A 14,517-nucleotide genomic window follows, 5' to 3' on the forward strand; every position below is an offset into this window, starting at 1 on the left:
TTGTGTTTTGTGCTGGGCAAAAGTTTCAAAGTCAGCCCAAGTCCCCGGCCAGAAAAACCTTTCCTTTACCTCGTTTCATTTCATTCACTCACTGAAATCGAATTTGCATAATTTAACATGATGGTTGCGCTTATTCCTGTAGCCTGTCAGGCGCACAGACATCGGTGTTCTTGGAATGAGCGGTTAGGCGGAGGAGGGGTTGGGTTATTATTGTTCGCCCTCGGATTCAGCGTCACCGCATTTCGCTGCCACATGCATCATCATTTGCATACATTTGCAGTTCGCCCAGTCAGTCAATGTTCATTCCTCATTACCCCTGCCCCCGCACCCTCCTGTGTATCGCCCCATCGTAAAGTCGATTTTCTTTTGAATATAATTCGGAGCGGAAAAGTGCGGGGAACGAGAAGGAGAACGAGGACGAAAGCATTGACGTTGATGGATTTCGGCACTTACACAGGCTAGCGCCTGTCACTTTCCTAACACCAACTGCGACTCCGAAAAAAGGGAGCGCCAGACTCTGCTCCAGTTGAGCTGACTTTGAAGCGCATTTTAATGAAGAATGATATGTTGGCATCGCAGCCGCAATTTTCCCTTCCCCCCGCCCGCAATTTAACCACATCGACTGACAGTTTTCGCGGCTTTGCACGCAGTCACTGTCGAAGTTGAAGGGCGACGACATCAACAACAAGTTTTCCTGTTCAACAGGAAGTCAAAAAACAAAAAAAATACAAAGGAAAGAAAAATGAAAATTTGTATCAAATTATGTCGCTGCTTTGTCTTCGATTCGCATGACATTCCTAAATATATGCGTGAAATATTTCAGCTATTCAAATTTGTGCGCAAATTTCAGGCATCAATTTGATTGGAAATTGATGGCTGTCGGGAATCTCAGAATCCCACTCCTTATTTCTCAACGGCCTAAGTGCAGCTACCCTAAAAGCCCCCTAAACAAATAAACGAGAGTGAAAAAAATAGAAAAACACAAGAGTAGGTACACAAAAACAAACAAAAATAAAAATAATAAATACCCCCGGAACATTGGTTTTCCTATGCAAAGTGTCACATGGCCAATGTGCCACGCCCCCTTCCGACCGCTGCCGCCGCCGACGCCACCTCTGCCTTTTCATGCATATCAAAATGGCAACAATAAACGGCAACAAAAGAACAACAATAACAAACATTAACATAGAAATACACACGCACACGAGGACGACAAAAGGCGGCAGTCAAAAATGTTGCAAATGTAAGCAAAATAAAACAAGAAAGGAAGCTAGCTTCGGCCAGCCGAAGCTTATATACCCTTGCAGATCATTCCTATTAATTAACAAATCGCAAAAATGTTCAATTTTCTAATATTTCTCATAAATTTTCCGATCGTTCCTATGGCAGCTATATGATATAGTCGTCCGATTTTGATCAAATTAAAATTGAAATTCGGAAATATTTAAAAAGAGTCATATCCTAGAGTAGAAGATAATACAATAAAAACCAAAGAAGCTAGAATTTATTTCCTATTACTTTTCCATTAATTTTCCGATCGTTCCTATGGCAGCTATATGATATAGTCGTCCGATTTTGATTAAATTAAAATTGAAATTCGAAAATATTTAAAAAGAGTCATATCCTAGAGTAGAAGATAATACAATAAAAACCAAAGAAGCTAGAATTTATTTCCTATTACTTTTCCATTAATTTTCCGATCGTTCCTATGGCAGCTATATGATATAGTCGTCCGATTTTGATTAAATTAAAATTGAAATTCAAAAATATTTAAAAAGAGTCATATCCTAGAGTAGAAGATAATACAATAAAAACCAAAGAAGCTAGAATTTATTTCCTATTACTTTTCCATTATTTTTCCGATCGTTCCTATGGCAGCTATATGATATAGTAGTCCGATTTTTTAAATAATTAATTCGAAATTCAGAAATATTTAAAAAATAACATCCCCAAAAGTAGAAGGTAATATTTCAAAAAACACCGAAGCTAGAATTTTTTAAAGTTTTTTTTTCCGATTGTTCCTATGGGAGCTATAAGATATAGTTGTCCGATCCGGTCGGCTCCGACATATATACTACCTGCAATAGAAAGAAGACTTTTGCGAAAGTTTTGTCCCGATAGCTCAAAAACTGAGAGACTAGTTTGCGTAGAAACAGACAGACGGACAGACGGACAGACGGACGGACAGACGGACATGGCTAGATCGACTCGTCTTGTGATGCTGATCAAGAATATATATACTTTATGGGGTCGGAAACGTCTCCTTCACTGCGTTGCAAACTTCTGACTGAAATCATAATACCCTCTGCAAGGGTATAAAAATATAACAAAGACACAATTACACTCACAGACCGAGTGTTTGCCAGAGTATTTGTGTGTCTGTGTGTATGTATTTGTAAAACCAAAACTTTTGACATAATAAAATGGAATGTTATTGTTAAAAAAGTTACTTGCATATTAAAACAAACGAAACTTCCCACTGCCTCTATATCTGTGTTTTTTTTTGTTTTTTTTTACCATTTGTTTACCCTCTGCATGTGTGTGTGTGCGCGTATTTTTACTTGCAAATGCCGCATACAAATGCAAATGGCCGGCGTGTGAAACGAGCAGCACTGCCAAAAGCAAACAACTTTAATTGAACTGTTTACCCGATTTTTATTTTATGCCACCTCAAGGCCCCAAACCTCCGAATTCTCCGCCCCTGAAGCTCTGTAATTGTTATGGTTATGTTTGTGATGATTATTTGGCTCGTTGCACAGCTGCCCACATTTTGGATGGGACATTATCAGTTGACTGGAAGCCAGTTTATCAGTTCTCCAGCCGGAGGGAATTGGCAGCACAAGCTGTCCAAAGTACTCTTAAGTTGAATCGAATAACTGAAAAAGTTACGTATACTTAATATGCCCGAATTTTGCCTAGCTAGGAATGGCACAAGCTATACGACATCGATACAGCCGGGCTGCAATCTAAAATACTCTTAGCACGTCTACAGACAACCAAGCTAATGCCAAAAACGTAACTATCAACAGAATCTGGGGTTTAATCAAATAACTGCAAAAATACAACAGATAACGAGCCGAACGAACACGTTACGTATACTTAATATCTTAGGTGGGAAACTGAATTGGATATAGCTTTAGCTGTAGATAAGTAGTAAATATGTATATAGGTAAGGAATTCGGGTACTCACCTTTACTAGCACCGTCCGGGCCGCGAAGAATGGTGCACTCCTCTATAGTGCCGAACGGATGGAAGATTTGTCTAACATCGTCTTCGGTCTGTTGTTTGCTGAGCATGCCAACGAACAGCTTGCGATCTAAATGCTCTGTTTTGGTTTCGGGTTTGTTCATGTTTCATGTCATGTCATGTGATTCGATCGATCCAATACGATTGATTTTGATTGATTACGATTGATTAACGATTTTGATTGTTGCACCAAAGGAGACGGCAAAATGGACAAGTGGCAATGTGGCAGTGTTCGATCGTGTTTGTTTCGGTTTTGGTTTTGGTTTCGGTGTGTGAAAATGATAAGTTTTCAATCAAGAAGCCATAGCCAGAGAAAATTCGCATCAAATAATATGGAAATCCGAAAAATGAATACGGAAAAATCATACATATCCTCGATCAAAATATGTAAGTGTGTCGGTGTAAAGAGAGATGTAAATGCAACAGGGTTACACATTACGCAACATTTTTTTTTGTAACGAGTAACGAACGCAGCAGGCACATTTACGTAATTGTTTTTTTTTGGTTGGTAAATTTTTTTAAATTTCAACAGGCGCAAAATACCCAAAGGAAAGTAAAAGCAACAACATTTATTTAAGAAGAAATTCGTTGGTGTTTGGGTGGATAGTTTGAGCACCAATAGAGCAAATACAATTACAACATTTATTAATGTGGTTAGGTTTTTTTTGGGAGGGTGGGAAGAGGGAGTACAAATTTTGATTTTATAAGCGGAACGAATTTGTTTTGTTGAAATTGTTGCATCAAGAAGGTAGAAATTTCGATAAGGAAACAACCGAATCAAATCAAAATAAATCGAAAAAAATCACAAAGAAGTCAAATCAGTTTTTGAAAATAATAAGAGAAGAATTGTCAGTTTTCCAATTTTGCCAATTTTGATGTATTTATTTTTTTTCGTTTCAATCATATATATTTTATATAGAGCACGAACAAGTGTTACATAAAAAGGAAAGAAAAGAAGATAAAATGGGTGATATTTAGTTAAAATTGTCGTACAATTTGTTTTTTGTTTAACTTACAATTTACGAGAATGGAAATTAGCTATTCATATACGTAATATATATATATATAGGTTTGATGATTATATATAGAACAGACACGCACACGCACACACACACAAGCAAATCATCTCGCACACACTTACAAGCTGGCCACGCACAGAGCTACTGAGTTAAGGATAGACATTGAAAGGTAATTGAACACGCTAGCCACTACTTGAAAAAAGAATTGGTAAAATTACGGCGAGCATGAGTTGGAAATATATGGCTTAAAAGTACTTAGAGTCTAGGTTTTTGGGTGGGTGAGCGATAGATGGTGTTTGGAGGTGATCAGCACGGGAGATTCTCTAAAATCTAATCAATATCTACTGGTAAATGGATAAGGTCGCACAAACGGCAGCTGTCACGACTGTCCTCCTCCGCATTTCACCCTCTCAATTTCAAATTTCCCATTTTTCGCTTTCCGAAAAAGCATATAAGGTGCCCAAAAGGACCGCCTCTCGCACTCGTATCATATCGAAAATTGAGCGTCACATAATTGGCAAAACACTTGCCACAGACAGCCAAGCCAAGCCAAGCCAGTCAGCCCCAGCTGCCGTTGCTGTCGCGTTAAAGTGGCAAAAGCAATCGAAGTAGAAAATAACTAATACGACACGTTGGACCCGTGCACATGGCCTGCAGGCAATTGTCTTGTGTCCGGGTTAAGCCTAATGGCATTTGGGTTCCGTTCCTGTCCTCTCTTTCGGTCCCTCCCAACCCTTCCAACCCCTTCAAGCACGTGCAATAAGCCAAACAACGCCCCTGGCATGCTAAGCAACAACAGCAAGAAGGGCAAGTGGAAAGTAGAAGGGTTGGCTTAATAAAAATGTAAAGCACGTTGAAACGGAGGGCAGGACAAGGTAAAAATAGTGCAGCATACTTTGCGGCGCCTGCTGTTGTACATATGAAATGGCATAGTTCAACTGGCTGTTAACAGTTGCGGCCAAAAAGAGCAGAAAAAAGAGCGGTCAGGGTGGGCCAAGAAGATGGGAGGTGGTTAGCTGGCAGGCAGGACAAAAGGATTTGCACAATGTTTAGCCTGGCGTTGCAGCAATTTTCTACAATTACCTGGGGCACAACGACACAGACCGGCAGGAGGGATAAAATGCACACAGGGCTTTCAGTGATTCCCTTTTGCTTGTTCTCCTCCTTTGCTCTTACGTTTTTTTTCTCGTTTCAACCTTTTTTTTCGGTCTCACAGCTGAAGGAAAGAGCAGTGAAAATAATATTAAAGGCCATTAGGCTCATATAGACAAGTTAAGTGGCTCCTGGCCCGGCTGCTCGGTCCTTGGTCCTGGGTCCTCCTCTGATTCCTTTGCAAGCCATGTGTGGCAGTTTTTAGATTTTATTTTTATGCCTGCCCTGGCAAAAGAAGTCATTAACGTGTCGTTGTCTTTGATGCCGCCGCAGCCAAAGCGAAAGGGGCGAGTGCGGCAGAAAGAAAGCCAAATTAAATTAGCTAACCACATGGCAACTTTTGTACATGTGCTGTGCCACAGGAGACGACAAGGACAGGCCACTAATTGTTGCACGTTATGTTTTTGCTTATCTTCCCATCCCGTGCCTGCCATCCAGCATCCAGCATCCTGAATCCAGCTGCATCTTCAGCGCTTTTTCCCTCTCCAGGGGGAAGTAATTGTATTTTAAGTACTGGCCAAAGGTGAAAAAGCCAGTCGCGTCTATGAATAATACAAAAAATTGTGGAGACAGCGGCGCCAGAGGGAAAATACAAAAAAAACTAAACACAAAGTCGCTGACAAAGCGAAAGTCAAAGCTCAAAGCTCATGTGTCCCTGAACTCCCGCCACCGCCCAGTTCGTCTTGCCCTTTTTTCACTGTACTGGCTGGCCTCCTTTGACTGGCTGGCTGGGCACTCTGGCCAATTGACATGTAAATTGACGTTTAATGGCTGCTAATGAGCGTCTGAGGATTAGTTCTTCCTCAATGGGAGACGAAGGTACGGGGCTATTTGAATATCTGAATAGATTGAAGGAGGAGAGTCTGATTTTCTCGGATCAGGTGTGCCTCAAAAGCTGCCTTTGCTGCAGGGATTTCGTTGCTATCCCATTGCAGCTAATAAATCATTAAGCAAACAAATAAATACTCCATTAATTTTCACAGCTTAGCCAACATTCTGAGAACGAACTAAGCTACAAATGAAGATCCTCCGTAATGCGACCAATTCATATCTGAAAATGTTTTAATCTGATTACTGCAGATAGCTCAAAATGCTATGTAAATATGTTTAAGTTATTAATTATTTTGTGGGGATTTTCAAGCTCTTCGTTATAATTACAAAACTTTGTGGGAGACGCTGTGCCGAGCTGTGTTGGAATAATATTTGCTTGGCAAAAACTGATTGAAAACGAAATCCACCCCCATTCTCAGCCTGATGCTATCCCGTATTTATGTGTTTGTATCCTATCCTCTCATCTGACCACGTTTATTTTGCTATAAATTATTGAAATTGTAATTACTTAGGCAGGAAATGGGTAAATGAGCGCCAAATCGTATACTTAGTGCTGCCCAACAGTTCAACTGGCTCTTCACGTTGATAGGCCCGACTTTCTTAGCAGCTTGTAATGAAAATTTAATTAGAAATATATATATGTATACATTGATTACGTAAAGCAGGCAGCACTTTGTGCCTAAGCCTAGAGTAGTTTTTCATTTGCATTTTTCCCGATTTTATTAGAGCCCTCTACTCGCTTTGATTGATGATGTGCCCTTTTTGGGGAGTGTGAGGGTGAGTGACTGGTAAAAGGAAACTAATTAATATGTAATTAGTGACACTCATTTGACATGTAACGAGGCTAATGTAAAAATATTCCAGACTCTCAGCGCGAAGGGAGTTCATCCCCCTCCGAAAGCTTTGATTAAAATGTAAATTACCCCTCGTACAATCAATTCTTCGGCCATATCATATGTTCGAGCCGAATCAGTGGGACCAGATGTGGCAAATGCTATGCTGCCCCATCAATTTTGCCGGCAATTGTTTCGTCTCGTTTGGTCCAAGTGCGCCTGCAGGCGGCACTGGATCGTCGACGACATCCCATTTTTATGGCTGGCCCTCAGACAGACAGAATGTCTGAAAGTCAGGGGAGGTGTCAGTATTTATACGGCAAATAAGCTAAATGCTCCCTTTATGAGTCCCTCAACGGCGGCGTCGCCGGCAAACAGTTGGTGTCGTCGCCCGGCAATTGTGTGGCAATTGTCAAAAGTCTCCCCAGTCTTTGTGACGTTTAAATATGACTAGAGATAACTCAGCTTCCACAGCTCCTGGCTCCTTGCTCTTTTCTCGTCTTTGTTGTCATTGTGTCGCGAATCCTTTGGGCCTGCTTCCGGCGACTTTGAGCTTTCGAGTTTATTTGTCAGTTTGAAATTCTTCCATAATAAGCGTAAAACCCGACTATAGGCTGGGGACAAACCGGCGAAGTTATACGAATTCTGGCGAAAGCGAGAGCCTAGCCCTAAGCCAAAGTTAGCAGTAAATTAGTTATTAGCCTTGTAAGTAGTTCAAAAGTTAACCCAGCTGACAGCCGAGCGGGGTTTTCATTGGGAATGCGGAAAAGGGCCAAGAGTCGCTAAAATGCGCCTAATTGTTAATTAGTGTCAGCGCAAATTTGTGTGCGGCTGCAGTGCCAGACATTTCCATAGTCACATTTTTAGGCACAAAAGTTTTGGCCTTCGTTTTCGCTTGGTTTTGGCCAGGGCCAAAAGTCAAAGGCAGACCGAGCGGAAATAGGAAGAAGGCAGAAACTTTGTCTTCGCCGCTGTGGTATTGAAGTGTTAATTAATATTGAAAGGGATAAACTTTTGTCTGACTTTCTGAGTGGCGAAGAAAGGACTGCCGAAATCTTACGCAAAAAATTAAAATAACTTTTTCTTTAAAAATTTAAAGGCTTTTCTTTTTGCCACAAAGGGTAATTGAATAGCCTTTTGAACTATTAAAAACTTCAGTATCAACAGTATTTTAAGCGCGATTTTGAAACGTGCTGCTGCGAGACAGAGAGCATGCATTTGCATTTCATTTTGCAGGCGGTGATAAATTTGAGCTTCTTCACCTTCAGAATTTACAGCATCGGCATCCGCAGCCAGAGACACCCGCCACTTGGAAAGGCAATCTTGACAAGCCATTAACATTTCATGTGCACCTTGTCTCCGCTTTTTTCCGCTGGCTTGACTATCACACTAAAAGTCAATATAAAGTAAAAATTTTTTATGACCCCGGGATTATCATTTTGCGCTGGTTCTGCTGCGGCTGCAGCTCGACATGAAATTGGCTGCACACTGTGGGTAACCAGAAATTGGCTATAAAAGGCGAGCGACGACCAAAAGGTGCTCGCCGCTGACGTCGTGGCTCCTTTTATATAAATAAATGTGTAAAAAATATAGAAATTTTTATTTTAAGTAGTGACGCGTCAGGGATAATGTTAATGGCACATGGCATTTTCATTTCAAACGCATAAAAGTGTCCGCAGTTCACGTGAAATGCTTAAAGAAGGAGGGCAGCAAACGAAAAAGGAAAAAAATGAAGAAGGAAAGTCGTCGGAAAAAGGAAAATGTCACCCGGAGAATGTCCTTTTTGTGGCTGTCGTTTATGTCTGTACAGATTTGTTTTTTATTTCATCTATATATGTACAAGATATGTGTGTATAATAAGGGGCAACTCACGATAAAGCGGAATTTAAAGTTTATGGGCGCTAGACAGAGTTCTCCTGCATACGCTTGTATAATTATATGGTCTGTCTCCGTTTTATAACTCTTTGCTGGAGATTTTTGAAATGGCTAAAGGACACGGCCGTAAACCTCACTGAAGCTTACAAGAAATATATCTTATTGGAGGACTTTATGTAAATATTCAATGCTTACTTTTTGGTTGTATTGCCAGACTTTGTCTACTTTAGTTGTTTTGCTTTAGTAACTTATGCACCGTGCTTTCTTATTTTATCATTCTTGGAATGTTACGGAGAATTAGTAGTTACTTTATATTTATATATCCTATTTCTGGTTTTTAACTTAAATGGGATTTCCCTGTAGTCGAGTTAGGGGCTCAGCACTTCGTTTCGGTTTGAACTGGAGGGCTTAAAGCTCTGTCTACTTGAGGCACGGCTTATGGCGACTACTTATCGCCGCCTAATGAAACTGTTTACATTAACAAACTTTGATGCCTTTAGAGCACAGATTAAGGTCTAATTGTCATGGACGTTTGCTGGGGCCTCTCCTCTTGCATTTATGCAATCGTCGAGTTACTCGGTTATTTGGTAATTGGGATCGGATGGATTCTCCAAGCTTCCATTGTGAACACCGCCTTTAGTTGAACGCCGTCGTTTCGATGCTTCTCAGGCCGATTGCTAAATTCGTGTACAGATTTTTGGGTTTTCGTTTTCATTTTTGGTTTTTGTTGTTTTTCAAAGTTTTTGCAAAAAAAGAGAAGAGCAGAAAAAAGAAAGAGAAAAGTAAGAATAAATAAAGTTTTATAATCTCTGTTGTTGTTTGGGTTTTCTGATTGGGCGTGAGTTTTTTGTAGTAAAAATATTTACGTTGTCAAAGTTGTGGCATATTGTTAATTAATTGGCATATTTGTTGTTGTAAATTTTCAGTTTTTTCTTTTATTTAATTTTGATGTATTTATACTACGGAAAAGAGCAACACGAAAACAATGCACAACAAGTGTTTACGTGGCACAACAGTACAAAATTGCTATTTAAATTTTTGCGGCAAGTCGCTTGAAGAGGTACGTAAATAGGAGTAGATATATCACAACATTTAGCATAATCGTTTAAGTCTTTCCTGAATTGTGTCGATTATTTGCAGTGGTAAACTGTACGCACAACATCAAGAAACAACAACACAGAGGTATAAAATTTTATTGGGGGAAAATAAACGGAAAATGTAATTAAGATAAATATGCGGGGTAGGAACAGTTTGGGTGTTAGAATGGAAAGGAAAAATCAGCTAAAACTTTAATAAAATACGAATATTTACGGGTACATATGGTCTGATATTAAAGAGCATCAAAGTTTGATATGTCTGCATTTTTATCGCACACTGATTTGATGGAATATTATCCGTTTATGGTTACGTAATAAAGAGTTGAGTAAATATTATAAAATACACGACAACAACACACGGCATATGCGTATTTACTGTAATAGTGGTGGTTACGATATATCGATATATAATAATAGTAAGGGTAACTAGTCTATATGTTAGCAAAACATAAGGGCGTATGGCCAAAGAATTATCACAACAGTTGATTAAGGATTAAGGATAAAAGATTTTCGTAAATAGGCAGGGTGCGGAATTAAACTAGAAATACCCCTTCTAGATGTGAAAAACAAAGTCCTCCATCATTTTTCCTCCCGCCGCCCCAAGCAGCCATAATTGAATACATATTGCCTGACTTAACTCTGGGAAAACAACACTCTCCAAGTAGCAAATCAATGCAAAACTTCAGGCGTAGAACACTCTTCATCTTCAACACCTTGACAGCAGCTGATGCCACAAATCAACAAATAAAATCAACAGAGAGAAAGGGAGAAAAGGAGAAAGGGGCAGAAAGGACATTGCATCAGCCAACAACCAAGTCAAGTTCGTCAATCAAATTGCTTTGGGAAGTTTTAACATAAAATGGTTCAATAAACATGTCTTACATAAAACATTTTAATTAAATTATATTTCCCACCCTTCTCACTCTCTCTCCCTCTCTCTCTCCTCATGTGTGTGTGCTAGTGCGTTTTGCAATATTTATCAATTTTCCTAGAGTCATCACAATAACCATACGTCTTCATCTAGCCCCAAACACAAACATACAAGCATACACATTCACAGCCCCACTCACACAGGCAAACAAAAGTGTTTTAGCGCTCTTCATGCACATCACTCATTTACACGAAAGGGTAGGGCAGAAAGAGAGAGAGGGTGAGAAAGGGGGTAGATTGAGGGGGTGCGCTCTACTTTAATTTAATTTTTGTGGTTGCTTTTCCTTGTTGCTGTAGTTGTAGTTGTTGCCTTTTCTGTTTGTTTGTTTGTTCGTTGCGCGCAATTAATTGAACTTGCAGCAGACTCAGACTATTGACAGCTGGGCGGGGGAGGGCGAGGGACTGTAGGAATGGCAAGGATGCGGAAAGGAGCGCAAAAGGACCTCCCTTTCGGAGCAGAGTTTCTGCTGCGGTTGAGTCGATGAACACTTAAGCCGCACTCAATGCACCCCCCTCGTTACCCCGTTACGCCTTTTGGAATTTAACTAAGACAAACACCACAACGAAAACAACAGAAACGGACTGAACCACGCAGAGATACAGTTAAGGTGGACCTTATTCGTATTAACGTTGGAGTTTCACAACAAGGGATTTGAAAAAGAGTTTCGTACCATTTAAGATTTAACGCGGGAGCATTAAATATGAATATATTCAAACGTGAACAATACGTAAGCGCAATGAAAATTTTAAAATATTTTAAATCTATTGACACTTAAAAAAGATTTAGTTAGAAAAATTCCAATTTTCATTTCGCTTTTTTAAAGTGCTTAAATAATTATTTAAATTTTTGTTGTAAACTTTCAGAATAATTTATACCATATTTTTATATCTTAAATATTTTTAAATGTAAAATTTTAATACATTTTAGCGTTAGTTATTTCTAATTCATTAAAATAAGTTGTTTAAGAATTAATATTGCTATACATAAATTACGATAACTTCGAAACATTGGGTCCACCCTAAGCTACACAATCACCCGGACAAATACAGCAACACAAGTTTTGCAGTTTGTTGCCTTTTCCGTTTTGGTATATGAAATGCTTTCGGGTCTTATGTTGGCTTAGCAGCAAACTTGTCTAAGCTTTCGGCCAAGACAGATAGATGGGGTGGGTAAGGGGGTTGTGAAGGGCCTTCGGGTGAAGCGAGCGAAGCGCTTGCAATTACAATTACGCATAGAGGGGAAAGGAAAACAGCAGTGGATGATGAAGATCCTGGCCAACGGTAATTGTAATGGCCGACAAAGTTGGCAAGACGTTTAGCAATTTAACGCACATTTAACCTGCTGCAGCAACAGAGAGTCCCTTTAAAGGCAGCCTGATCTCCGTTGACTTTCAACTACTTAGCGACCAGTAAGCAACTCCGCATCCTGGTCAAGGCTCTTGCCTGCCAGCCTCTAAAACATATTGCACAATTACTTGGCACGAGCACACACACACACACAACGAGGCTAAAAAATAAAATAGCTAACGAAATTTATGTTATTGTTTGTCTGGCAGCCCAGGAGCAGGAAGGACTATTCGTACCTTGGCTCTCCCATATTATTTGCACATATTTCTGGCCATCTCGGCATGTGTTTGTACGTTTGTGTGTGTGCCCTGTTTGTTGCAACATTTTATTTATCGCACTGGCCATAAAATGCACGCTGGGGGCATTTGTAACAATTTCGCAGCCGCACACAATGGAGGATCCAACCCCTGGCTATATGGTCTTTCCAGTTCCACTTCCCTCTTTCGCCTTTCTTAGTCAAGTTAAAATATTACAACATCATGCTTAAAAGTCACGTTTAAACGCTGACGACGACGGCGCTGAAAGATTATTGCATTTTTGGACTGCCAACCCCCTGGATTCCCCGAAAAAGTACCCTCACCTGTACCCGGGTGGAAAACCCACCTGCGCACAGCCGCACAATCACAAACAAACGTAGTTCATTTCAGTCAGACGTCGTCCTTGTCGTCTGCGCCTGCCTGTCTGTGAGCCCGGCGAAATAAGTAATAGTGTTGCAACGTGCCTGCCGCATTTTATTTCCTCTCCAGCCAGATACCAGGATTCTGTATTCTGGGTTCAGGACTCGGGGGGCAGGTTGAAGCCGAGGCTGAAAGTCTGCTCGCTGGCAAGCCATTGATTGTATAATTCTTGTGTTGCGAGTGAAAATTGTATATGCTTGATGTCTGATTGAATTGAATTGATGTGAGAAAGTGACTGCCCCTCTCCGCTTGGCTTTTGCGGTTACGAAACCAATTTATTTGCTTTTCCAATGTGTGTGGGCGAGAGAGAGAGAGACTGTATTTATTTTAAATAGCACTGTAGCAAGGTGTATCTTTCGAGTGCCTGTGTGTGTGCCCAGAAATCCTTGAAAGCCAAAAATGATTTCATAAGATGAAAAGCGCTTTTTCCCACAATATTTTCTGTGTGTGTGTGCTAGGTGAAAAGATGGAGCAGAAAGCTGGCAGCAGGGAGAACCACAACAATTTTTGGCAACTTTGTGGGCTGGCAGATTGAAATGTTAGTTGGAAGCAGGAAGACGGTGGATTGTACTACAGGCGAATGCAATCAATGGTAATGACAATTAAAGCAAATTGCTGCCAGCAAAGAGTAGGGAGAAAGTAAAGGTAGATATAAACTATGTATTCAATCGAGATCTTCCACTAAGTTTTTCTGTGTGTCTAAGGCGGTTTCAATTACATTTAAGGGAAGAGTGGGGGACAACCCCCGCTCCCTAACCACTCCGGGGATATAGAGTCAAAAAAGCAAAAGTCACTTTTTCAATTTTCAAAATTAGAAAAAAATTCAACGCACACACGAGTAAATCACTGAGTTACTGTGTCGCATTGATAAACCCTTATCAAGCTGCCACACATTCCCAGTCCAACCACCGGGAACGTTGACACTCTGTCAGAGGGCACGGCACTCGAAGGGAAAAAAGTCACTAAACGCAACGCGGAAGTCTGACAAGGGTGAATGAGAAACCTGCCCGAAAATAAGGCCTTCTTTTCGGCATGAATTTAAAAGTCAGGCAGTTCGCTTTTCTCTTCTTTTTTTGTGTTATGTGCGTATTCCGCTCGCATATTAAAATCTATAAAATATGCTTGTGACTGCTTTACGACTTGAAAGCCGGCAGCAACAAAAAGCAGAAAAAAGTTCAATATTTGTAAATCTTCTGCCGCCGCCTTCCCGACTCCTCGTTCTTTATGGGTTAATGGTGCGAAAACGTGACTTAATGTGCGTGTGTAAGAATTTTTTCGCTCCCCAAGCCAGAGAGTTATGAGCCAGGGGAGGCCGTCGTCGCATCTGGTGCTCAAAGGTCAAAGCAATTTGAGGCTACCATGGGCTGGTGGATTTTAATAGAAATGTCAGCCACTCTGGCTTTGGGCTTTAAGCTGGATGGAGAGGCGATGATGGGCGAAGTGCTCGGGGATATGGGATATTGGATATTAAAGACTTTATTAAACCACTCACTTAATTATACATTTTTGA

General features: G+C 40.4%; 1 protein-coding gene across 19 annotated transcripts in view; it reads right to left on the reverse strand.

Annotated features, from left to right (window-relative positions):
- Positions 1–14,517, reverse strand: part of LOC108055996 (CUGBP Elav-like family member 4) — a 143,429-nt gene that overhangs the window by 63,186 nt on the left and 65,726 nt on the right. For 10 of the 19 annotated variants that reach the window (XM_044393880.2, XM_044393873.2, XM_044393879.2 and 7 more), the window contains one exon: positions 3,191–3,325. The exons of 7 other annotated variants lie outside the window; for them this stretch is intronic. In XM_044393880.2, coding sequence (XP_044249815.1) covers positions 3,191–3,325 — 135 coding nt within the window. Of the gene's footprint in view, positions 1–3,190; positions 3,326–8,953; positions 9,093–9,151; positions 9,557–14,517 lie in introns of those variants that run through there. 2 more of the 19 variants (XM_070215806.1, XM_070215807.1) reach the window with 2 other exon arrangements.

Source organism: Drosophila takahashii, chromosome 3L, assembly GCF_030179915.1.
Source record: "Drosophila takahashii strain IR98-3 E-12201 chromosome 3L, DtakHiC1v2, whole genome shotgun sequence".
Taxonomy (NCBI): Eukaryota; Metazoa; Arthropoda; class Insecta; order Diptera; family Drosophilidae; genus Drosophila; species Drosophila takahashii.